The 27,427-nt window shown below is 38.9% G+C and overlaps 1 protein-coding gene across 1 annotated transcript in view; it reads left to right on the top strand.

The window, feature by feature from the left end:
* The window catches only part of SCUBE1 (signal peptide, CUB domain and EGF like domain containing 1), a 189,225-nt gene that overhangs the window by 91,555 nt on the left and 70,243 nt on the right, over positions 1-27,427 (top strand). Inside the window, exons 5-7 of the mRNA XM_058804924.1 lie at positions 8,105-8,230; positions 16,251-16,367; positions 19,160-19,249. Coding sequence (XP_058660907.1) covers positions 8,105-8,230; positions 16,251-16,367; positions 19,160-19,249 — 333 coding nt within the window. The remainder of the gene's footprint in view (positions 1-8,104; positions 8,231-16,250; positions 16,368-19,159; positions 19,250-27,427) is intronic.

Here is a 27,427-nt window from a genome sequence, read left to right as displayed (position 1 = left end):
ACAAAAATTATGCTCTGTATTTACCTGGAGGAAAGTGAGCAGCCTTCTTTCCTTGCAGAACATATTTTTGAGTTTAAATATGTTATATATGCATCAGTACATATAGAATCACAAATAATTATGAATATTCATTATATATAAAGATTGCTGCTTATATATAATGATACATACACCTATTACAGTACATAATATATATAGATCCATATACTATAAGGCCCTCTATCATTTTGCTAATTACATTATTTTGTAAGAAGTTGTGAAATTGTCCTGGGAAGAGTTTGGGATGCAAAGGAGTTCCTGCAAAGGAACGTGTTGTTGAAATATTTACTTATTCCATCTATCTGAATGTATTCTATGTGTTTGAAAAAGTGCCCTAGAAATATTTATCTTCAAGATCTTTTATTAGAAATATTTCTAGAATATTTCTATCTCATGTCTGTCTCATGTCACTTGTGCATATTGCAGAAGAAGGAAGAAATTACAATACTTTAGTTGGGGTTTTTTAGTCCTATCCTCCCATTGTTTGCCTTATCTTTATACAAATTATACTGCTGTGATTTAATTTTTGCTTAGAACCTGTTCAAAACCTTCTTATGAAACAGTAATGAAAAGCCATCTTTTCAATTGATTTTTTAAATTTCTGTTTGTGAAAGTGTCTGCTCTCTGAGATGATTTTAAGTCTTTTTATTGGAGACCTCAAAACTTTGCTACATCTTTGTGAGAAGTTCCACTTGGTAGAGGTAATGAATGTTTGATTAAATACTGCATTTTCCTGTGACCAGGAGGGAAAAAAAAATTCTTGCCATTGTCTGATATTCTGCTGTACAATTTTCCTATGTTATATTCAGGTACAAAGAGAGAGACTCTAGAATAAAGAGTGTGACAACTTTTCCTAGCTCTAGTAAACTAAGAGGCCCAAAGATCTCATATGAATTTTTTTTAAAACTTCTGCCAGTTTCTTATTCTTGTGCCAACTCTAGATTTCTTTGTGTTTCCTCAATCCTGCTGTTGTGAGTGAGTGTCTGAGACCCCAGAGTGGGCTGAGGTGATTGTTCCACTACCCCTGCCCAGCTGAAGGTGCTCAGGCTTGTGGTGATGCTGTCCTTCACTGGCTCTGTACCACAGCCCTGGTGCTCAGGAGAGCAAAACTTGCTCCCACCAAGGCACCAAGAAATAGAAGAGAGGTGGTGAAGACTTAGATGCAGAAAGTGCATTTCTCTCCTCTGCCTCTTGCATGGCCTGGTCTCCCCTCAGAGTCACCCCCCTCTGCCCAGGGACATCGTGTGGCAGTGACTCCCTGAAAACTTCCCTTTTCTTTTGCTTTGCTTTACTCTTTAAGGAATTGCTATTTAAAGATACAGCAATGTTAAAAGCAGGTAGTGCTGATCGTGTTTTTCTTGTCCTTACCTTTTTCTTCCCTTACCATTTATTTCCCTTTAACATCAGGTGCCAAGTCTACACTAGCAGAGACTCACAGTTGATTCTGCCAGAGCAGCATTGGCACACAGGTTCTGGGCTATCTTGCAGATTTTTTTTTTTTTTTTTTTAGATAATCCATATCTGTGTGTGAGAAGGTAACAGAGACTATTTGAAACAGTTTCAGCAAGCCTCAGCTTCTCTTGGTAGCTCTGCAATATGGAAAGCAGATTGAGATTGCAGACGTTCTTTCATGTGTTCACCAAAAAGCCGTCATACAGCCACAAGTTGGTCACAACCAGCATGGGATGGATTTCAGCCAGTCTTCTTTATTCTTTTCTTGGTCCTATGGGAATTAATGACATTTTCTGGCAATTTTGGAATCTGTTTCCTTTCCACGCTTCCATGGTTCCTTTCTTAAACTTGGTCCATTCATTCTCACCATTCTCCTGAAACCACAGCACCTTTGCAGAACTGCAAATCTGTGCTCTTACTGCTGAAAGAATGAAGTTATACTTCTGATACTTTCCCATTTCCCAATTTTAAAGACAAAAACCCTCTCCATGTGGTTTCCTGGCTGCCACTCAGAGCAGGAACATCTTGTCAGAGATCAGACTGCAAGTCTGCCTTCTGAAGATGCTGGCCCTAAGCACATTTCAGATCCAAACTGAAAAGACATGTAATTGCTAAACAAACTTCAATTTGTTTATTTTATAATATACCAGCAGCTGTTTTCTTGTACTATGTCCAAGATATTTCTCCAGACAACCTACTTAATAGTGTAGAATTCTGTTTCCTTGGGTCAGTTTGCCTGCTTTATTTGTTTTCTTTCCAACCACTGTGGGGTGAGTTGTAGTCACTGAAACAACTATTTTTCCTAAAATTTTAGGCAGAACCAAGTAACTTATTTCAGAAATGAGGATGGGAAGAAAATGTTGTGTGCATTCACTTAACAGTATGAAAAACATTAGATGTTCATACAGATGATTACATTTCCAGTGTGCCCAATGTGGGGTTTCTCACTTAGCTCTGAAGGTCTGTTCCTAGATGGATGCTTTGTACCTGTGGTGTTGTGATCAGCTGAGGAAGGACGCCTGCCTCAGCCAATTAGTTTCACCCTCCATTTTCTTGCTGAAGAGACCAAATCTTGGTGGGGGTTTTGATCCTCAAGAAAGGACATTCTGTTTTGAGATGAAAACATCTTACTTCTCTCACTGGGGAGCAAAGGTCACCCAGACATTCCTCACATCCCAGAATCAGGTTCTTATTAGGGAGCCAGAAGTGTCCAGAAGATCTGATGCAACTGTGCAGCATAAAGGTCAGATCCAGTCTGTTGGAAAACAGTCCTTTGGCTTTAATGCTCCTAAGATCTGACCATCTGTATTTGTTGACTCCAATTGGGTTGTTTAGCCAAATGCTGATTTTCATCACCCTTGAGATGCACATGAGATCCTGGAGTTAGAAGGAAAAGGCAGGGACATTCCCAGGTGTAGATGGGGAGCTGCTTTCCACAAGCCAGACAAAAGGTTAACAGTTTGCTTCTATATGATAAAAACATACATGCATAATGTACCTTATGGCTTAGAACAGCCATCTCACATTTTCGCCAACATCATGTTCCTGCCTCCATCAGAAACTTGCTGTCTTTTGGTTGACTTCCATTCCTCACAGAGTAGGAACTCTGTGAGAGGAGTTGTCTTTGTCAGTTTTCTAAACTGCCTGGTCATTGACCAGTGTGTTTTATTGTAGCACTGTATTTTCTTACACAATTTTTAAAAAGAGAACAAAAAAGAAAATCCTATGATGTTAATAGTTTACAGAACAACTAAAATGAGAATTGGGTTGTTTAGCTTGTTTCCTCTTATATTCTTTCTTCTCTCTGTTACTGAAGATGTATCTTGTATCTTATATATGGCGAAGTTTATTAAGAGATCTCACTGTGTACCTTGTGTTAAAAATAACTTACCAACAAGAAAGGATAATGTGATTATGTAGTTTTCAAGATTGTGTGTAAATTATGCAAATGCTGCTGGACATGTCAGTGTGTATGTATGGGTTAAGTTCAAGGTATCTTGTAACTTCTTAGCACATTCAAGCACATGTAGTCTGAAAATATTCTGAAAGTTATTGATGCAATTTGAAGTGGTCTTTCTCAGATGTTTGGAATCAGCATGCTTCAGTATGTATAAAAACAGCAGAAATATAAACACAGAGTAAGTGAAATTATGGCAACATAGAGGATAATCTAAGCATATATGATGAGCCACATGGTAAAATAATTGCTAAATGCTAAAAGTCTTAATTAAGATGAGAACAGACAGTGTTAATGAGAAATAAAGGCTGATCCATGCTTTAGTTGTCACAGTCAGCCTGAGTCAAGCACTTTCAGGGCCATTGAGCTGAAAACATTTTTAGAGCATAATACAATGGAGAGGCCATTATATCAGACTGAACATTTTGCAGAACAGCACTATTAAGAGATTTGTGATAACTAGATGGCAGACTGGATTAATGTAGTAGACTCACATCCAAATCTCTCCTAGGCTAGGAACAAAAATGAGTGTGGATTGTAGGTATACATAACAGTGGCTGTCACTCTCCCATGAACAATCTTTTGTAACTTAGAGTCAGGAAAAAATCCGGGAAGGCAATAGAAGAGAGTTTCTCAAGTCATATCTAAAATGCTGAGAGAGGATTTAGTTTAATTAGATCAGTGTTTTCCTTTCTTAAGTGGCATTTCCCTTCCTGTTTATATTTTCCATTGGATTTTGTTTTGCTGTCTGTAAGGTGAATTTGCTGAGAATGTGTCTGTGTTTTAGAAGTTTATTTGACTGTCTGCCAGCACTGCTGAAGAGACATGCACCCATTCTTGTGCTGGCTTTAGAGATTACCTTGAGTAGCAGCATTTGGGATTAAGACGCTGCTTTGATGAACAGTTAATGTGTAAAACCTAGAACATTTCAACACTGGACATTTTAGTGTCATGCTGATAAAGTAAAGATTTTGTGTGTGTATGTGTGTGTGTGTACAGACTTCTCTCTTATCAACTCTTTTATCAACACTTAATCTTTCCCTTCATTTGGGAACTGTGGTTTTTCACTTAACCCATAGTCCCATCAGTTCTAGAAGCTGGGACACACTGAGCACTGCAAAAATCAAGACAGGCTGGGAGCAGCTCCTTGTGTTCCAAACCAGAGTAAGGCAGATGTTCACACAATGGAGAGAGAGGCTGGTCACAAGTTCTGTAAATAGCTTTGTAAATACCTTCTGGTTAGGGCTTGGATGGAAGATCCATTGTCTGATACTTTGCCCAGGCTGTGCAACACGCTGAGGTAAAACTGCTGTGGGCATAATTCTGTACTGATGTGGGAGAGGCCTCCAGTAGTTCCATGGGTGTTCTCCCTCTCTGTACTGTTTCTGCACTGCCTTAGTCAGCTCAAGGAAGGGGCACCATGAGAAGCACGGGGCACCTCTTGGTAACAGGACCCATCTCCTGAGTTGGGACTGATGGTGATAAAGACAAAAACTTCAAACAGATAAATGAACAGCAGAATCCCATGCAATTTTCCCATAATAATGTGGGGGGGTAATTTGAATGAGTAGTTTTCCACCCCTTTCTGCAAATAAAGAAGGTTTGGCCACAATTGTGAGGCTGGAGCACACTGCCCACCTCCTCCTTGGGTCACCCGTTGTCCTGGGGCTGAGCAGCAAGGCAGGCACTGAGAGGCTTAAATCCCCCTTTAATGTTAGGGAAAGTTTTCCCATGCTGTTATTCCCACTCTGCACCCCTTATGGAAAAAGCATGTGTGCATTAGGTGGCTGCTAAACATTAACTAAAATATTGCAAAGCTTTCTTTCTCAGAGGGCATGAGCAAGGAGAGATGACAGTTCAAACATCTCACTGCTCCTGTGGCAGCGGTGTGAACTCAGCCAGAGCAGTTCTTCACTACCAGCAGTGCACCTTCTTATAGGAAAATACTGGAGGTGCTTTATGTGTTTCTCATCTGTTTTAAAGTTTGGACTACATTCTACTCGAGAACACTGAACAAAGTCATTTTACGAGTATTTTTCTCTCCTATTTATATGCATTTTGTATAGAAGCTAAGATTAGTACTAGAAAGATACTTAGCATATTTTTGTATTTTTAGTGTGACTTATGTGCCATATCGTTAAAGACTCTATATTGCCTCAAGAGTCAATTAGCAAAAAAGTAAACTTTATCAATGGTGGTTCATAAATTATTTGTGTATTGTAGATTAATACAGAAGACATCTGGACAAATACTGTATGTGCTGAAAAATTAGAATTTTGAATGATTAAAATTATTTGCAAATAGACACAGTTTTAGGTTAGATTGCATTTTTCGCAAGGTAAAATATTAATTTGCTGCATTCTTATTTCACTAATCTTTTCAGGCTAAAAAGGTTTTGTTTAGGAAATTACTTGTAAATTAATTTTTAGGGATTTTGAAAAATACTGAAATGAGAATTTTTGTTGTGCATGGGCTCCTGCTTATGACTGAAAAATAATAGTCTTTCATTTCACCATTATATTTTCTAAAAGAATGATTTTCAGGCTTAGGAGATTTCTATGGTGTTCTCCAGCTAGACATGCAACTGAAATAATTTTTAGACAACTCTGATTAATACAGCAGATAGAATAATTAATACAGTAACTAAAATATTGTGGTCTTACACACAACTATCAGGATCACTTTTGTTTCCAAAGATTTTGATCTTCAATTTCTCCCAATACTTTCATTGTATTGAAGGCAGTGCACAGTTTCTGCCTTCCCATAAAGGCAGAGATTCGGTATCTGCAAGTAAACACTGAAAAATCACTTGCTTGATTACACTTGTGGGCCATTAAATATCTGCTTTCATCTCTATAATTCCTCTCTTCTCAGAGCCTGGGCAGTGGGACTCAATCAGCCATGTGTTATCTTTCCCAGATCCCTTTCGGAGCATAGCACAGTGCACAGGAATGCAGTTTGTCAAACACATTGTGTCTGAAATCCTTTGTTGGGAGAAGTGGAGAGAAAGAGATTATAAAATGCCTCAAACCCTTCAATAAGGCCATTCCCAGGTTTCTTGTATCTGTTCAGCCCAACAAAGCATTCATACCTCGCTTTGATGTGGAGGGTGGTGTATTATAGCATGTAGTGTGTGTTGTATCTCAGGGCAGCATCTGTTGTCCAGGCTGCAGTTTACAAAGAATAACTTACTTGGTTGTAGTAACTTACTATTTTTTGGCAAGTTTTTAGGCTCAAGGACAACACAGAGGGGAATTTAGAAGAAATAAATACATCTGTTGTCTATAATAGTGGTTTTCATAGGTGGCGAGATTTAAGACCCTGGTGTGTTTTGTAGGAGAGGTGAACAAAAATACCCAATCAGACGGGTGATGTGTGTTTTTCATTACTCTGCTAATACAAACCTCTCAAAGGTAAAGTTGAACAGTGTGAATAACTTCTTGAAGCTGTTAACTTCTGTCACCCTGAGGCAATCTCTGACTGACTTTTTGTAGTGTTTCCTCAAAATTCTAGGCACAAAAAAAAAACATTTACTTGCAATACACTGGCATTATAGGTTTAAGTTGAACATTTTACACTGGAGTAGTTTTGAGAAATTAGGCTAGAATAGGTGGGAGCAGACACATTTCAAAGTGCCAAATGAGTTGCAGAGTCCATGCTGATGTTGCTTACAGCAGTGTAGGGAGCTGAGTTAAAATGGGAATTCTCTGCCAGTGTATTCTGAGAGAATTTGTCTCTCCTTTACAGGTCAGATATCCAAGGGGAAGTCTGGGAAGGCTTTGTAATGCAAATCTAAATAGCCTTCGTTCACACAAGGAATGTTAGATGCTGACCCATAAGAACTGAGTTCAAGATTTCTGTGAATATGTGGGATTTGAATTAGCACGGTAATGAAAGGCTCTAAGAGTATAAGGTGCATTCAGTATCTAAATCACTGACATGGTTTAGAAGGCTAAATTTGTCTCTGTGATGATTAAAAGAAAGCTGGTTGGTACTATTCTGTGGCATAAACATTAGCAGGAATCCACCCATGGCACTTGGATGCTTGTTGAACAGCTGGTGTGTTTTGTTTAATAGAGTCAAAGACAAAAGTGGTAGTTGATTTGTTGGAGATGTGCTGTGTTTACAGTGGATGACAGAGAATTGAGATGTAAAACAAATAGCAAAGAAATGGAGCCAAGCAAAAATGCTTGGTTATAATATTTGGCAGATTTTGTGTGTTAGAAAATATAAAGCACATTAGCAGGCATATAAAAATGCACCAGACAGTAACAACCATTGAATTTATACAAGGAAAAAAAAAGCCAGATCACTTATTCAGCTCTGTGGGACAGACAACTTCCTGGAGTATCCTTTAAATCCCTGATATTTTCATGAAAAATTAGACTATAGATACAAAATACAGAAATCCCAAGTTTCTGCATGAAACAGAGACACAGATTAGTGCTCATATTTGCCCCAGAGCGTGTTTGTCTTTTATTACACTGTTTTGTTGACTATATATCTCCTTTCAGCTCTGTTCTTTTGTCTTGTGGAACATGGTCCAGATGAAAAATAAAAGTTACAGATAAAATTATTGGAGGACTGGATATGCATAATTATTTTGCGATTTTATTTTAATACTAATATTTTCTATTTTTCTTTCCTTTTCCACAGAGGGTATGAACTGTATGAATAAAGATCATGGGTGTGCACACATCTGCCGGGAGACACCCAAAGGTGGGGTTGCCTGTGAATGTAGACCTGGCTTTGAACTTGCGAAAAACCAGAAGGACTGCAAATGTAGGTAGATGAAGATTAAATTTCAAATGCCCCAAAATGTCTTGTTTTCTTCATTGTTGTTGTGTTCACAAGAAGTTATATTTGTTTTGGCCAAAGGTGATTGATAATTTTGGTAATGAGGGGTTTTTTGCTGTAGAAGATGCATTTGGAGATGGATTAGAGGGATTGAATAATAGAATCTTGACAGTGGCTCAGTTATCAAAATCATAACTTTTCTACTTTCCTATGAATGCAGAAAAGTGAAGGATCGGTTTAATCCAGGCTTTCCTTGTAAAGCAATACAAATAAAGCATAATGGATTCTGGCTTGCAATATTTTGAAGGTCCACAAAGGTGGATGCATCAATTAATTTAATGATAAATCCACTAGAGCTATCAAATTAAGAGTGTCAGTTCCAATATTTTTAAAAGACAGAAATGATTGCTCTAGTCTTGATTCCACTGCTCACAGTCTTGAATTATTACTTGGAAAACATGCAGCTGCATCATATATACTGTTCTTCAGAGAAAAGCCCAGAGTGTTCTATTCTTGAAGCTGGGATGCTAAAGATGCAGATACTCATTAGCCCACAAAATTAGAAATTGTTCTGTACAGATTCAAATAATTGACCTCACCATTGTCATCTAAAAGCTTCAGAACTGAGTCTTTCTGATGGCTTCAGTGAGTCTTAGATCTGAGTCCAATAGCTTGCATTCCTACTTGGTAGCTTTGAGAGAGACAAAAGAAGTGTAGTAAAACAACATAAAATGTTTGCTGCTTTGCAACAGGGCCAGTATTTTTGAGACAGTCTTTCTTAGCCTTCAGTTTTTTTCTTGCTGAGATCTCCACTATGTAAACATACATAGATGATGTCAGTTCACAAGTACAAAGTGAAAATAATCACTTTTGAACGTCATAAAGAAGTGCCACAGAGTATTTACAGCCTGATTTCTGCTCTATATTAAGAGGCTACACAGGGCCAAAGGCAAAAGCACAGAGAAAATTGCCTTTATGGTAGTTTTCATTCTCAATGTTTATTAGAAGTGAATATTGTGTGCTGTTAATTGGAGTGCAACGTCAGCTACATTGGTGAAGTATGGGAGGATGTTTACTAATGCTGTTAATGTTTGTTTCCTCAAATTCTTATATTCTTTGGGAGTTTCAGTAGTAGATGGTGGCAGGAGGATTAGAGCCTTTTCTGAAACATTATTTCTAAATGCCTCAGGGTTTAGAGTAAAAACTTCAATTTATTCAATGCCCTCTGGTGTTCAAATTGTAGTTGTAAGTATAATGAACTTTTGGTGACAGATTTCTAAGTAGGGACACTGAGTTTTCCAAGGCTGCAGAGCTTACTTTGAAGCACATCAACCTCTAAACCCACAGCACATTCTGCAAGTATGATCCAGAGTTCTTACTTAAAATAATTACTTCTAGTCCTTCCAAATGCACAGAAGTACAGAGGTGTAGTCAGATGGCCTGGGACAGTAATTGTGAGATTACAGCAGGCTATTTATAGAGCCCTAATTCTGAAACCAAATCTCAACTTTAAAAAAAACTTTTTCACAGCTAACCATTTCAGTGCAGCTCTGTTGAAGACACTTCCCACTTGCCAGCCTGAGCTGGGTCTGTAGCCCTGTATAACAGGGACAGGTAGGGTCTAAGACGCCCTTGTAAAACCCCATATCCTTGTCAGTTATGCTGTTTTATCATGGTCCTCCATGGGTCCAGGCCTTTCAGGGTTTGTCAGAGCTTGCTGCTCTTGTTTTTTTATGTGAACAAGTGACAGAGAGTGTAGTACCTCTCAGTACACCTAGTACCTCTCTCAGAGAATTTTTATCAGCCAGTTTGCAATTCAATCAGACCACTGGGAGAGGTTTTCAAATGTATTGGCCCAAGGCCTTTAGTAACAATTCAAGTCTTCCTCAAGGAAGATGTTAAAATAAGTGAGAAAGCAGAAACACTTGGAGGAAGGCTCCATGCTTTTTATGTACCACAATTGTCATTACATACTAGTTACATAAGCACATCCCATCTTATCATTTACCTTCACATGCTGATAAGGCAGTCACTCTTGCTTCATGCAGTGTCCATTATGGTCAGTGTTCATTAAACAGGCTTGTGTTCAGTAGCTTCCTCTCCATAATTTAGTGTCATGCCTTTCCTACTGCACAGTACTTAAACCCTATTGTAAACACAAAATTTTTCATCCCCTCATGGATTTTCCCATGATACTCATTACTGTAATATCAAAGTGCTTTGTAGACATTTGTAATGTATTTTCAAAATACTCTTCTCAAGTTTAAAAGGACTACTTTGCCCATCTTACCAAAGAGAAATGAATATAAAGATATTAATATCAAACTCATTTGGTAGTGATAGGTGATTAACAAGAGCCCACAGAAGCCAGCTAAGCATTTACAGCACACTGATATGATCCAAGCCAAACTCCTGATGGCTCCAGCTGTAGTTGCAAATGCCATAGAGAAAGGACTATAAAATCAGTAACCCGTAATAGAAGAGATTCAAGTGACTTGCCAAGCTCTAAGTAGGGATTCCTCAGTGAAGGCAGAAATAGGTTAGAGTTTTTAGGGCTCTTTTCACTGTCTGATCAAGACCATTCTTTCTTGACAGTCCGTTTCTGGTTTGCTACTCACTCTGCAGCAGATGAGAAAAGATTCCCAGCTGTTTCCACAGCCCTGACTTTCCCCAGCTCCACTAGGCATTAAATGAGACAGGAGCATTTTCTGCATTTGTCATTGAGGAGAGTTATGACACAATAGGTTTATTTAGAAGTCTGGTATTTTGCAGCTTTTGAGTGCTCAAGATTGCAGCCTTAATGGTTTCTTAGTGTAAATTTTAAGTATGAAATTTCTAGTTGCCCAACATGTTAAGAAAACACCGAAGTGTTGAGGCTGAAAGGGACCTCAAGAAGCCATCTAGAAATGCACAAAGCAGAATCATACAGATCCATACATGATCCCTCAGATGAACTGCATCCTTTAGCTCCAAAGCATCAATAAACTTCAGCTTTGCGGAGTTTACGGCTACTTCTGTACTTTAATGGCCTCTGGTGTACACAAGCCCAGAAGATTGTGCTTTGTCAGTAATTTTCATAGCTACTTGCTGTCAGCAGAAAGAAGATACTTCAGAACAGTCGATTTGGCTCCAGATTATGTTGAAAAAAACATAGGAATTTACCTCTTCTTTCTATGTCTATATCCATGACAGATACTAAGATCCTGCTCCTGAGCACAATTGCATTAGAATTTTTTGATAAACTGAAGGTTTTTTACCCAAATATGAAAAAAAAAAAACCAAGACATTTATGTTCCTCTCTTTCTTAGCTGGAAGCTTAAAAATAAGAGGAAATCTAAAGCAGATTCACATACCTGCAAGTTGCAACCTGAAAGAGTTATAAACAAGTAAAAGCCAAATCTTTTGGTGAAAAATGCTGGGTAACCCTGCCTACAGCTGCTTCTGTCTGCCTCCTTGGATAATAATGATTTAAGTGAGCAGGAAGGCTAGTGCAAAGTGATTCTGAAATCCTGCCTAGTACTTTTACAATAAAATGCCAACCTCTCTATGCCAAGTGGCAGATTTTCAGCTCCTGCAGATGCTGTCCTCATGCAACTGTTTGCTATCAGTACAAAGATCCCCAGAATGTCAAAAATGTAAAGCCATACTAGAATAAATCATGTAAGCAATGTTGGATGCACAGCTTTATCACATAGAGGTGGCCATATATTTATGCAAATTATGTATTTAATGGCCAGTTTAGTTAAGAAACAGTGCAGTTTTCAAGTTATCTGGGATGACAATATGCTCATTTGAGAAGTCCATCCTACAGAAATGAAATATCTGTCTGTGGCATCTGAGCCATGGTATATATTTCAGTCCATATTTGGACAGGATCAGAACACTATTTTTTAAGTTACCAAGTAATAAATGCTAGATTAAATAGTTTGCCATATGTTTTCAAGTACTTCTTGTCATGGCCATGTAAGATGGATTCTGTGAAATTAAAGAGAAGCACTGAAAACACAATTTAGGCTGTAGAGTGAGGCTGAATTCTGGTACCTTCTGTCTTCAGGGGAATTTAGCATGGAATATCAATGTCAATACTTAGTAGCATATGTACATTAAAATCCTTCTTGTTCTTTGAGATGCCATTTCTCTTTCAGACAGTTGTTTCTTATTTTTCATTATCAAAATGTAATTTCTACACTAGTCCATATATTTCTCTGGCTGTAAGCTCTGGCCCACATGCCAAGCTGTGTCTCAGGTCTGTTTGGCTCAGCCCAGTCAAACTGAATAATGCTGCTGGTTCCAGTGTGGGCAGATGGACAGGTAGAGCCATTCTGCTGCCTGCCAGGGCCTGAAGGGTGTCTGGCCAGCCCAGGACCCTGAGCATTGTAGTCAGTGAAAAGAATTCATCTGGTTTGAAGGCAGTTTGAAGCCCCATTGTCAGCCCCAAAGCTCTTTATCCACGTGGAAGAGTGTTGGGAGAACAGGCTGGTGGTTTGGCTGCCAGCACTGAACCTGTCCCACAGAGGGTGTGTGTCATCTGTGTCATTTGTAGGGCTTCTCTGCTGTTGTACAGGACATTCCTCCCACTAAGGGAAAGAGCCCAGAATTCTGACTGCACTTAGCCCAGAATTCTGCACTGCAAATGCTGAAGCACTGTCAAAAGATGGTGTTACTCTGGTTTTAAATCTGCCATATGGGGATAAGTATGTCTGAGTTCTAAAAGATATGTGAATATTCTCCTTTGGTTTAAAAAAAAAAAAAAAAGAAAAGAAACAAAAGCAAAAACAAACAAACAAAAAAAAAAAGCTAAAAACCCGTCATTATTTTCCATCCCTTTCATTTTAACATGATTTATGATATTTTAAGGTGATCTCTGTCTGTTGGAATTTACCATCTTGCCTCTGTTTGCCCCTTCAGTATCACAGACTCTGAATGAGCACACAGATGTTTGCATAGCTGCAGAGTCCAAATTTATCAGAAATAGTTTTTAAAATAACACTTTATGAATTCTCAATAATATTGCTTTAATTCTTTCTCACAAAAATGGAGTAGATCTGGATGTCCATTTGCTTTTAAATTATTATGACTTTCTTCCTCTAAGCAAGAAAAACTTCCCACTGTGTCACTGCCACAGAATGAGGACTGGAAGAAAATTGAAGTGACATATTTTACAACTAGATTTTGTAGCAATTTCACCTGTAGAGCTTGTCAAACTTCAAAATGTTGACTCAAGTTACTTAAAATAAATAAATAAATTGTAGTCTAGACAGAAATTCAAATCCTTCAAAAACACAATTTACTAATGTTTCTAGGAGACAGGAAAAGGAACTGACCTACATGTGCATTCATGGACTGGGTAGAATGGGAACCAGCAACTTTTATAGGCAGGGAAACTGTAAAAGTGTGTGATTCTGCAGGATTTGCTATAAATGCCATCAGTCTGGTGCAATTTTTTCACAGACAAATATAGTAAGGAAAAGTTCCTCATATTACGTGGGTCAGAGCAAGCCTGTTCAGATATTTTCATCTCTGCCTGCAGAGGTTTTCAGCAAGGAATGCCAAAAATAACCACTGCAGTCGCATTTTTTAAATACACACTTTGTTGCTGATTGCACTTTAAAAGCCTCAATAAAAATACTGTTGGCTAGAAATGTATTTAAACATCTGGCATAAACAACACCTTTAAGTTAATTTGTGATGGCACTGCAGTCCAACAAGGACAGAAACTCCACATAGTCCTAGAGGCATATGGGGTCAAGTAATAAGCATGTCTTCATTGGAAAGGTGGGAACTTTAAGAATAGAGAATTGACTTTGAGTTTTGTTTGTTTTGCATAAAAAAATAAAAACCAAAGTGTTACAGTGTATTAAAGGGAAATAAATGTTGCTTCCTTTGGATGCAAAGCAGACTGATTTGCTTCTGCTATTTTTTCACAAAAATAAATTATTAGGTTAGGTATAAAAGTGGAGAAGGAGAAAGAATGCCCGAGGGTGGCTGTTGCTTAGGGGCTTTTGTAATGTAATTCCTTGCAAGTTGAGAATTCTCATGATTTGGGGTATATTCCCTCCCCTGTCTGTTTGGACTGAACCCACCATTTCCATTTTCCAGTTTAGTGCACAAACTGTCAAGCTGCAAAAAGGGAACATGGATCAGGCAGGTCTCCCCATGTTTCTCACTGCCATTCTTTCCAGTTGGATAGAACAGTGATATTCCTGGAAAGTGAGGTGGGAATTCAGGCAGTCTCTCTTTTCAGAGATTGTTCTTGCCACCAGGCACCAAGGCTATTCCATCTCTATCTCTGAACAGCACAAGGGTTTTTATTCCAAGTGTAGAGTGGGAAGGACCAAGGATGCTTGCACCTGTAGTGGCCTCAGGTCTGTACTCACTTGAGAGGTGGACAATTCCTGCTGAGATCTTTGCCAGAATTCAAGAGCTGAAATTGTAAACTTGTGGTTCCCATTCTGGCAGGAGGTTTTAATGGGAATTCTGTTGGATATGCTGTGGTGGGTCTCCCTCATTTGCTTTTTTTAGAACTGTTCCATTTTAAGATAAATACTTCAGTGATTACTGAGAGTGACATGGCTGCTCAGCACTGAGGCACTCACACCAGAGGTGGGATATTTCATTTCTAGTAACTGTGATGGAAAATTCCGGTCTACTCCATTTTCAGGAGCTAGAATTAAAGCAGGGTCACTGAGTTCAGTGGGAAAATGTATGAATGTAGCTCTCTTGCATTAGATACAACCTCAGATTTTAGTTAGATATATGATTTTCAAATACTGTTAATCATTATCTTGGTTTTGTTGTATATTGCAACTTGCTACCCTGCCTCTTTTGTAAATTTTTATCTAGAAGGAAAATTCTGCTGAGACCAATGTGAGGAAAGTTCCTTCTGATTACTGGGAGTCAGTATTTAAATAAATGTAGTCTGCATTTAAAGTACCATAACATTTCAAAACATTTAAGTCCTCTGAAATGATGAGTATATGGCTAAATAATGGCATATTGGATTTCCCCCATATTTGCCAATATATATTTACCAGTAAAGAATCTAGTCCAAATAAAGACAATAAATTGAATTCAGGAATCAATCAGATCAGAACTGTTATTTAAGATCAAGGTGTGCAGCTGCAAAGGATGAAATGACACAGGGGCAAGTGAGAGGCTTTATTAAATGGTGCTAGCCAGCTTAATATTTTAAATATGGTTTGTCTTAGCTGGCAGAAATTAAATCCATAATGTGACAAAGGAAATGAATTGAATCTGATCTATTAATTCAAAACCTTCAAAACTCTAACTATTCTCATGAAAAATATTTACTTTAATATATCTTTAGTACTTTTTCACCAGAGGACATTTGAATTGGTAAAAGCTGTTCTTCTTTCCTGGAAGTGAAAGTGGCATCTCCAGTGCTTCCTTCCTGGCTGAGGCCAGCACATGGCAGAGCCATAACAACTGTGTATTTTTTGTTGCAGAGAAGGAAAAAAAAACCCAAACATTTCCTGGTTTATTTTTAAACTTGTTGCTTTAGGGTGGGCAGCACTTGATATAGCAGATTCCAAGACTTTTGTGGTTCTGTTCTTGCTGCTTGGTCTCTGCTTCCTCTACTGAGAGAATGATAGGGCAACAAAAGAGAGATTCTGTCTATAGACCTCAAACTATACATATGTATTGGCAGACTTAATTTCATCATGGACATGAAGCATGTAGCTTCTAGGAAGACATAGCATTGGCTGAGAGTCAAACTAAAATTATTAATACAAGTAGAGTGGGGAAAATGCTTTTATTTTTCTTTCACTTCTTCACTGTATGGATTGAGTCCAGGGCATGAGACAGGTAGAAGGGAGGGGGCAGAAGGAAAAAATATAAATAATTGCAAGCACAAATCTTATGTTGCCTTATGTCTTGGTATGTTACTGTTCTTCTGTGTTCTGAAAGGCTCTCAAGACTAATTGGTTTCATTGTCATTTTATTTATATATACATATATACACATTCATTTGGGGCTTAACTAGTAACCTGTAACTATGGGAATGGAGGCTGCCAGCACACCTGTGATGACACAGATACTGGCCCTGTGTGTGGCTGTCATCAGAAGTATGCCCTGCACTCAGATGGCCGAACCTGCATTGGTGAGTACCTCTCTGCAGCTCCTTTGATTTGGGGTTGCTCAGAATCTCTGTGTTGTGTGTGTGTGTGTGTGTGTGTGTGTGTGTGTGTGTGTGTGTGACAGAGGGGTGCTCCAGCAGCTGACAGAAGGGTGTTCCAGGAGCTCCTGGCTCAGCCAGGCACACAGAGAGGCATTTGTGTGTGTTCTGTCAAAATGTTTGTTAATGAAGTATCCCTTTGTTACCTGCTTGTGATTTTTGTTTCTGTTCATAACTAGTTTTGAAGTAAAAAGGTGTAGAACATTCATCATTTTAAATGAAAGTTCAGCTCTTCAGTTCACTTTCATCAGTCAAGATTTCCTTGCTTGAGCAAGGTTAGAAAAATTACCTCCCTTTCTGAGCTGTTACCAGGGAAAAGGAGTCATCATTATGTGCTGTGTTCCCTGGTGTGTTTCACGATTCTAAAAACTGCAACACTTGTAGTGACTAAGCTTTCATTCAGAATATCAGCAGGAAAGAGCCGGTCAAGATATGGAGCATCTTGGCAGATGCTTTGCAAACATTTATGATTATAAAATGTATTATTTGCTTAACTCCATTTCTTTCTACTCCACTTAAAAATAAATTTAAAAGTGCATTTTTGCATGATGCAAGTTAACATTTGAAAATTCTTACTCACAGATCAGAACCTGAAATCCATAATGGTTTTCATTGGCATTGCGGACATGATGACTTTTTTTTGTTTGTATAATTTCAAAGTTCTTACAAATTCTTAGTCATTTCTTGAGGTAAAAAGGACACAGACGCATATTTATTGTATTTTCTCTCCAGTACTGCAAGACAGTGCATTTGAAAGCCATGGAAATCTGTCAGTTACCTTTAGCCAGTGTCTTGGCCAGATCCATGGCATAAAGCTCTGTAGCTGCCCAGAGCCTTGCTCGCTTCTGAGGGGTTTAACTGCACAAATTGTGGGGCAGTGTGAGGTTTATGCTGGCAGAGGTGAAGCTGAGCAGGGCTCAGAGGGGGGCTCTGCCTTTTTGTCTGCACAAGGAGTGTCTGAGTGCAGGGGATCTCTCAGTGAGTGCCTCTGATAACAGAGAGCTCCATCCTGCAATCCCTGTCCTGTGGCAGTTCCAGATGGGGAGAACTTGCAAGAGTGAGAGCCTTGAGAGCAGGTTTTATTGAATGTATAATTGATCTTCTATTTATTATTGTTCACTAATATACTTAGATGTTTTATTTTGTCCAGCATGTAAAAATATATTTTAAAAGATGTTTACATTGCATCTATTTTTTTTTTTACTTTTTTTTCCCATTTTTGTAACGTAATACATACAACTCCATGTTACATTCCTTGGTCTTGTGATGTAAGTCACATATTACTGCCTGTGCTGATTTTCTTCCTTCTAAAATAGTTCTTTCTCTTAGAATACTTCTAATTTTTTTTTTTTACATTTATTTATTCCTGCTTTCTGGTGATGGTTCCTGATTGCCTGTCTTGTCTGATAACTGACGTTTATTAATTATTTACAGAGAAAAAAAAAACAAACAAACTCAAACAAAAGCCTCTATTGCAGCCTGATCCCATCTAGAACTTGTTAAAAACAAAACAAAACAACTTCTTGTTACCACTCAACCATGTAGAGTTGCCACAAACAAAACCTGCCAGCCTCCTCCTCCTCCTCCTCACTTCAGTGATTCCAGTGTTTGCTGTCTTCAGTGGTGTATATATTCCAGCCATCACTGCAAGAATGCAAACTTCTGCAATGCCAGATAAATACTTGTTGACTCTTTGTCTAACATATTTTGTCTTCGTTTGCTTGTCTTAACTTTTTTTTTTATGTTTGCTGCATGTGAAAGTCCCAACTTGCATTTTCATTTTTTGTTTTCCTAATGAGCATTTCCCTTTTCCTACAAATCATTTTATTTACCCAGCTGCTGCTCCTCCATTGCTCTCCTGTATCAGAAATCTTTAATTTTATTTCACAAACTGATCATCTCTTCCCATACTTGTGACTGTTTCTGTGTATTTCTAATGAAGCATAACCAAAGTCCTCATTATGCTGTATGAAACTCTTACATGTAGGATGTCAGAGACTACCTTGTAAAGTGACCTCTGATGACATCATCCTGCTCACTGCATGCTAATAAAATTACTAAACCCTTTTCTTGCAACATCTTTCCTAGCGTTGAATGTTTAGCTAGTAGTGTTTCATAGACAAGCAGGCAACCAGCACTGCCCAAATTGATCTTTTTTTGTGTTTGTTTGGTTTGTTGTGTGTTTATTTTTGTTGTTGTTGTTTAATTTGCATGCTGTTGTTTCGTTTCTCAGTGTGTCGATGTGTACAAGGCTGTGGTGCATCTGTGCCCATCCATCACCGGACTCTTCTCGCTCTCTCTGTCTGTCCCAGTCTTCTGCCTGCCACCTTCACATCCTGGTGCCCCCATTAGCCTAGGTTGTCTTTGGTAGTTTGTTTGAGTAGCCTTCCTGAATTTTAATTTTCATCATTAACACCTCTCTGGGGCACCAGTGTTAGCTGTCTGGTTCTCCAGTAGAAATCCAGCTTCCTCTGTGTGAATAATTACTTCAGAGCTGATCATTCTTCCTTCACACCCTCTTTCTTCCTCCTTTCCCTAAACACCCTTTTAATTTTTTCCTGGGTTCTCAAAGGGAATTAACTCTCTAACGGGGATTTAGCTTTCATGCCTTGCTTCTTGGCCTTGGCTGTGCCATGCCAAGAAACTGTCTTAGGCAGCGGAAAATTGGGCTTGTGATTAACCAACTGCTCCATGTTTGTCCCTTACTTGTGTTTTAGAGAAGGATGAGGCTGCAATTGAGAGTTCTGAGTACAATGCCACGTCAGTAGCTGATGTGGACAAGCGGGTGAAACGGCGGCTACTTATGGGTAACACTTTTCTTCCACTTCCTTTGTTGTGCTCTCACTTTTGTCTGTATGTATGTGGGGGGGAGGTTCTCCTTTGGTCTCATTTGGTTTTAGTCTCCTTTGGTTTTGGTTTGGCCTGGTTTTTTTTTAACCTGACTTCATCTGTGTGGAAAGGTCACCAATTTTGTTAAGTTCTCATCTGTTTTACAGCTTCATTCCTTGTTTTTAAACTTTTTTTTCCTAATGCTGCAGCTTTAATGCTCAATTTTCTCTGCATAGAAAGAAGCTTTTGCCATTAACCTTACTTAGCTTATGCAAGCTACTTTTTACATGTGATTTGTGTGTTTGTGTGTATGTGTTGCTCTAGAATTCCTGAAAAATCTCCTGTTGCAGACCTGCCTATTGACTTAAAAGTGGATGATGATGATGATGATGACAATATAAACCAATGTTCTATTATATTTGTGATGTTAAATGAGCAAGTGTATTTGCCTAATTAAAATTTCCTGTTCTTTTGATTGAAATGTAAATGTTGTGAGTGGAAATTCATTTATTTCCTTTGTGCAGCTATTTTAGTAACCACTGAAAGATCTTTCCCTAGTGACTAGTGAGCTTCTGTACATTCTTCTTTCTGAGGCATGGCTTGTTTCTCTGTGTTGTTGGAGCCTGAGAGAGGAACAGAGTAGGAAGTGCACTGAGCAGTGAAGATAATTCTTTAGCTTCTGCTCCCATTGCACACCTTTGTGCTTGTCTCCTCCACTCTACATTTCTGGCTGTTAGTGAGAAGGGCCTTGTGGGAATAGAAAGGGTCGAGTGGCTGGGCCTCTGCCAGGGTTTGCATGAGACAAAGAGCACAGCATAGCACAGACTGAGGTGTACCCAATGGACCCATGTACAAGACAGGGATTCATCACCACAGAAGAGACAGGACAAAATTCTGCTCTCTTCCCTCAGGGTTGCTATTTCTTTTCTTAAACCCACTAAGTCCTTTGCAGACTGTCCTGCTAGCCTTTGAAAAGCTTAGCCTGCCTGTGAGCATCCATACTTACCTGGAGTGACCACCTTGAGGAGACTAAAGCCTCACTTTGAGTATTTAGTTGATTGCTGGGCTAATAGTTGGAGTAGGTGGAAATATTTATAAAGTTTCCATATCATTTGTATCTTGTCATCCATGACAAATAGTCCATTTACCCAGAGACCAGCATACAACCACTGTGTAGGAAATGGCATAGTGTTATGACTTTGTAATGGTATTAGATGACAAGACTGAGGTAAAATACCTTCCTTCATGTGAAAATCTGAGCATATGTTCCTTTATTTTTAGATTATCCGTGATTGTTAATTTCCAGTTAGTTTGCAGACCTAGCAAGTGACTCATGTTGTTTTATTTTTTAATTATACACAATTCGAAATTATTTAACCCAACAAAAACAATGAGACAGCTTATCTTGCTTTATAAATGTGCTGTTAACACTTATAGCTATAATTTCAATGAGACCCATAGTCTCAAAGAAGTCAGGAAAATTAGTGTGCCAAAAGAGCTCCAGGCCACTGAAAAATGCAACCCTCTGGGTCTCAATGGTGAGTTTGCCCAGCCACAAATAGTATGTGCAGTACTCTAGAGGTACTGAGCAATGTAGTGCACTGTGTTGATGCCTCAGCCTCTGAAAAAAATAAAAATCCAACCTGAAAATAAGCTTACACTGCTTCCAAGAGTCCAGGCAAATGCTATTAAAAAGTTTAGCATTAAAAATATTAGTAACAGCCTTCTTAATTACACCAGGTCTGCAAGTTCCAAGCTGAACATAGACCCTAGAAATAGGCTTAGGGAGATACAGTTTAAGATCCAATTTGCAAAATACATTGTTGAATTCTTCAGTACTTCCTGTATTAGCAGGTATCAGCTGACAGCTGAGAGTTTCTGGACATGCTGTGTTTAAATCACTGATTCCTTAGAAAAACATTAACTAGAGAGGAAAATAAATTTAATTAGTGAGTGAGATCTGAGTGGATGGCTTAATATTTAGGAACTTTTCTATTTGTATGTTTCTGCTGGTTGCTGATATTCAGATTTATTTTTTTTAATGCACTCTTACTCATTTCCAAAGTGTAGTGGAATTTCCATGAAATTCCATATGTCTTCAGATATTTTATAAACAGCTGTTTTAGGAAATACTGGATGGTTCCTCAGGAAACTTTATCCCAATTTTTCTAAATGGACTGTGATTTTTGACCCTCCGGCAGACAGTCTTGGGAGAGTAGGAAAAGTAGATGACTTTATGTAATTTTAGTAATCTGATGAAAGGTGCCTTCACTTGCAAGTCCTGAGATGATAGTTGCTGGTCCCCTGTCATTTGCTGCATGCTATCAAAATGACTGTGGTCTGTATCACCCTTGAAGTCAGCCAAGGCTCAGAATAAGCCTGACAAGATTGCTTTAGAACAGTGTTGCTGTCAGACAAGGCTGCTGAGAGCAGTCATCTTGCTACACCAAGACTGGCCACCTCAGACTGGCTGTGTCCGAGTCATGGTGTAGTCCTGTGACTTGTGGCTAAATCTTAAGTAGAGAAAATAAGGTAAATACTCAATTTTCCTTCCTGTTAGATGCATTCTTATCTAGATCTTCTGAGGCAGATGAGAAACTGGTCTTCTCTGATGACCTACAAGAAACTTCCCTTTAGAACTGTCCATAGATGCCTAGGAATTTCCATCCAACTTTTTCGTAATCTTTGGACAGACCCTGAGGGCTTCCAGCTGAAGCCTTATTTCCATGAATCCAAGAAAAGCACTTGGATTCACAGTCAAGAGTGCTCCAATTCCAGAGATAGCACTGAATGGCTGTTGTCTGGTCAGTGAACATTCATACAACTCATTTCCCTCTTCCTCACTTCCCCTTGGCCATTGCCATCATGGAATGGAGGCAGTGCAGCCTTAGTTGTTCTCCAGGGGGGCTCCTGGAGAGATCCTGCCTTGGTTCAGTGGTGGCTGCTGTGAACTGCACCTTGAGCCATGAGCATTCCATCGTTGAGAAAGGACATGGATCCTGCAGAAGTGCACAGCTCCAAAAGCAGAGCTGTACCATCGTCTCTAAGGCACTCATACGTTCCTTTTTTTGCAGAACACCTTGCACTTGCTACAAAGCAGAAGGGCACCACCAATGTCTTCATGTCTTCGTAAACATCCGGTCTCATTTATCTTGCAGTTAGTTGAGCACAGCCTTCAGCTCTTAAAATTATGTTCAAATCTCTGTTTTGTGTGTGTGTTTTGTATAGCAGAATATTTTCTGAAAGTATTTTGTGTGCTTCTTAGGAGCATCACAGCAACCTTCTCCATCTTCCCTTACCTTCTTTTCCTCAGGAACCCATTTGCTAAAACTGTTTTTTCTATCCTAGCATCATAGGATGAATCTGCCCTGCCTGGTTACAGGGGTGGACTGGTGCATTTCACATATTTTTCAATCTAAATCCAGAATGAGTGTGAATCACAGTATATCTGCCCTGCCTAACTGTATGAGAGGCATTCTAGTATGGGCACACAACTTTAGAAGCACCAAACTTCCAGTTAACCCTACTAACACACTTACCTTCAAAATATTTTGTCCAGTGTCACATCTTCATCAATGGAAGTTGTTTTTATTCATTTTTCCATATCTCTTTTTGCTGTTATAGCCCTGGATAGAATTCATAAATCCAACAGCTCCATCACCATCTAAACTGTAAAAATAAATCATCCAGCAGCCTAGCACTTTATCATAAATAAATTGTAAGTAATTAAATCTTTTGGGCTCAATTCTCCTTGACCACTGTCTTTCACTCAAAAGGGCTGCAATGTTTTTATAGAGCAATTGTCTGTTGATATCCTGAAGCTTTCTTTTAGAAACCTTTAAGAAACCTTTTAGAACTTGATATTCTAGTCACAGAAATAGAATTCATAGCATCATTTATGCCATCAGGCTCCCTCATTACAAATAAGCCAACTGCTTACAAAGAGGTGACAAGCAGCTGCAAACTTCCTCTTTAAGAAACCAGAATGTAGAACTGTCTGAAATTTAAGCTCAAGGAGTCTCGTCAGAGATAATGCTTTGCTCTTTGGCTGCCCTTGACAATTCTTTGAACCAAGCAATTTTATGAAGTATTTTTTTATATTGTCTTTAAAAACACAGTTACTCGCTACATCACCATCATCCCAGGCTTACTGGCCTGCATGAATCTGTAAAGTGTTTTAGCAACTCAACCAGGATGCTTTGTGCAGGCTGTTTGTTAGATCCTGTCCTCTGGTCAGCTCTTCTTGAAGAGGCAGACCTGACTCATTTCTCACTGTGTTTCATTTTCCTTCCTCTGCTCTTTAGCAGTCAATGAATTGGGTTCATTTAGGCTTAACATGAGGTGACTTCAGAAATACTGCAAACACTAAACATCTTCCTCACCTTCAATCCCTTTTCCGTTCTTCACAGAATTCACAGAATCACTAGGTTGGAAGAAACTTTAAAGATCATCAAATCCAACCCATGCCCCAATACCTCAACCACCGAGTGCCACATTCAGCCTTTTTTTCAACACATCCAGGGATGGTGACTCCACCACCTCCCCAGGCAGACAATTCCAGAACTTTATCACCCTTTCTGTAAAAATCTTTTTCCTAATATCCAACCTTTATTTCCCCTGGCACAACCTAAGACTGTGTCCTCTGGTTCTGTCAGTTGCTGCCTGGAGAAAGAGACCAACCCCACCTGACCACAACCACCTTTCAGGAAGTTGTAAAGAGTGATCTCTTCTCTGAGATCACTGTTGTAAGAACTCACTTTGACCATAAAGCATTCTTGCTCTGACCCTAGAAGATAAAAAGTTGGTTCCTTAGCATCACAAGAAGAGGGGTGTACAAAGCACTTGTAAGTATAGCAAAGAGCAACAGGACAATGAGCCCATCCTGAAGTTGAGGAATTGTAGTAATTTCCCTTCCATGCTTAAGGGAAGCAAAACGGACACCACTGCTAGAAGTGTCTTCAGAAATCCAAACTGCACAGAAATTCACTGCTTCCCAAGACATAGTCAGCTAATTTTGTGTCAGGACAGCTGAGGATTTTGTCATTGGACATCGGCTTCTTGGTCATCAGTAAGGTTATTTGCAACCCACCTCAAAGAGAGATGCAATTCTCTTTCCTGGAAGCTGGTTCCTAAGAACCCTCCAAGGTGTTCTACTGTCAGCTGAAATGCTGGTATAAGCTGTGAAATGCATTGGAACTGTGATGGTCTTTGTTACTTCTCAATTTTACTTCTGCCTTGATTGCTTCTGGGGTGCCATTTGGAAACCAAGGACCAGCTTTGCCAGGCTGGGATATATGTGCACCCGCGTCAATTTTATCTCTGATTTCCTAGGAGTTGTTCACAGACAGGGCTGTGGTCTGGCTGTATTCCTGGCACTTAAACAGCAAATAAGGTAGTATTTTCACTGGTTCTATATTTTCTTTGTTGTAGCAAGAATCATTTGATTTCTGCAGATGTCTCCTCTTTCATTATCTTATCAGTGGCTTTCCAGCCATTTATTATGAGCACCCAGGTACCTGCCTGGAGAGGTGAGTGTGCAGTCAGCCAAGACCATTCCCTCTGCACAGCAATAGCTAGAGATGTGAACTGTGGAAGTTGCAATTTGAGCATTTCTGCCGTGGATTAGTTTATGACAGAGAATATCCTCCCTGCAAGTTATGTGGGGCAGAATCATGTCTTTGTTTGCATTTGCTTGCTGTGGAAATTATACATCCCCATCAGTTCAACACCAGGGATCCCAAGCATTGCAGTACACAGCCAAAGCCAATTCAGAATAATAGATCACAAGTGCAAGTCCTGCTCTGGCCACTTGAATGACATGCCAGTGCTCCCTTCTCTGTGTGCTGGTCAGCTCTTTCATCCAATCTTGTGCCTCCTGAAGGTACCTGGCCACATCAGCCAAGGTAACTGTGTTTCTCCTGTCCTGGTCAAAGCTGTTTAGGTTTCATATCATTAGCCCAGTACCTACAATGGATTTTAATGAGCTGCTCATATAATATTAAATAAAAAACCCACAACTTGAGCTTGTGCCATGGCATTTGTAGAAAAGGCAAGCATTTAAATATCTGTTACATCAAAAAAGGCAGAGAGATTTACAAATTTTGAGCTTGGGTTTAGCCATTTGAACCAAAAGTAGTACTCAACATTGTATTTCTTGAGTCATCTGAATTTAATAGTCAGATATATGGCATCTTTTCTTAACCTGCAATTATCTAAGGATTAGGCTGCCCTATTCATCCTGAACATCAAACTGACTTGTCTGGAGCACCTGAAAAATAAGAAATCTATTAATTTCTCTAGTGGGCTTTTTTTTACTTCCACCTCGCTTTATGACACACAGGACTTTTTGAATCACTGTTTGCAGTAGAGACATTCAGCTTTTTATGATTACAGGAAAATAGAATCCATAAAGTTAACTGCAATTACCCGAGTCTCATACTTAAATTTATTTTCTCCTGCCATGTTTAAAATGACTGCATATCAATATGGAGATTTTCCTTCTATAGTCTTTCACCATCCAAAGATCTCCCTGCTGGTGACTCAGTGTGAATAACTTGTCCAAAATCAAGCATCTTGAAATACTATAGAATCTGTAGAATCTATCTTTAAATACTGTATAAACCACACAGTGGCAGTGTATATAATATGGAAATCTCATCATTTTCTGGATTTCAGGACTTTGTGGTAAAGCCATATTTAGCTTCTTTGCAGATCAGAAAAAGGAGCTGTAGAACGTATGAAAGCCACACATTCTTAACCTTAAAGAATCTTGTCATCTAATGAGAGTTTTCTGTCAAAAGGCTTTTTTCTTGAAAGTAGGTTTTGTGGGGAAACTCTGGGTTTTCACAGTGCTTTTGCCTGGAATGGTCTTCAGAAATAGGGAGACAGAATGTACACAGACAGAATGTACTTGTTTGAATATTCATTTGAAATGTAAGGAAGTGATTCTAAAGACCCTTTCACAGTGCATTGCCACCTCTGTTCAAGAAAAATGTTAGTCTGTAAAGTCAGACTAACTCATTATTGCCTCATGTATATGTTCCACCCTTGGGGCCATTATTGGTAATCAATAGTTTGATAAAGGCTAGGGATTTTTCATTTTCAGTAAAGATAAAAGCATAGAAAATGTGACCTGGGTTTCTAACATGCAATTTAATGCCTAAACTACCAAACACTGGAGTAAAGAGTGTACGAGATCTGGTTTGCCATCAGAAAATTTCCAAAAGCCTTATGTTGTTTCATTCCAACATGAATTAAAAATGGATTCTGCAGACTTTATTTTTGTCTTCTTTCAAAATAGAATGAGAGTGATACTACTCCCAGGTTTCTGTCTCAAAGAGCAGGATGATGGACAAGCTAGTGTTTGTTTTGAAATGTTCTTTCAAAGCAGTTAAATTCTATCACAGTTACAGCCTACCAAGGGTCACTTTAAGCCAAGAGCACCTTTCCAGTGTGTACTTCAGTGCCTGGCTTTGTTGTACTGCCTCCTAGGATTCTTTCCAATTACTTAAAATATGTCTTTATTTTTCTGAATGGCTTTTACCCGACTTAGAAACTCTCGCTGTCAGAAAGCCAACTGTGTGTCTCTGTATGCATCATAATCCTTTTGTGCTTTAATCAATAAAGAATTGCAAACATTTCATTAGCAGGCATATTGCTGGGAGGTTCTATAATTCAGTTACTGACTGTGAAACCAAGACCTCACTTTAACTCCTTCTGTCAGTTCTACTTTGCTGTATGAAATCATAGCAAACAGGGGGAAGGAATCCCTGAGGTCATTCATGCATTCTCTGTCTCCCAAGGGCAGATCTTTTCATCTTGAGTTACTGTCACTTTTATTCATTGAGTTTGTGAATGGTGTGCTATTTCCTATAAAAATCCCTTTTCGTTTCTTTGCTGACGGTAAAGACTCTGACCTTATCCAGAATTCCTGGCAATACCTTCCATTGTTTTGCTTTCCCATTTTAAATGAAAGGATTTATCCAAGGTCAAGAGATAATGCTCCTTCACGATGTTCAGAGAGTTTCAGTTTTTCTTAAGTGCAGCTTCTCTATCTAGAGAGAGCACTACAGCTACAAGTGTTAATTTTAAGAACCAGACTGGACTCATAGGATGCTTATAAAACACCTGATCCAATCAATCAGGTGACATTCCCT

The sequence above is a fragment of the Ammospiza caudacuta genome, chromosome 5 (genome assembly GCF_027887145.1).
Source record: "Ammospiza caudacuta isolate bAmmCau1 chromosome 5, bAmmCau1.pri, whole genome shotgun sequence".
Classification (NCBI taxonomy): domain Eukaryota; kingdom Metazoa; phylum Chordata; class Aves; order Passeriformes; family Passerellidae; genus Ammospiza; species Ammospiza caudacuta.
This window is presented reverse-complemented; position numbering and strand designations above follow the sequence as displayed.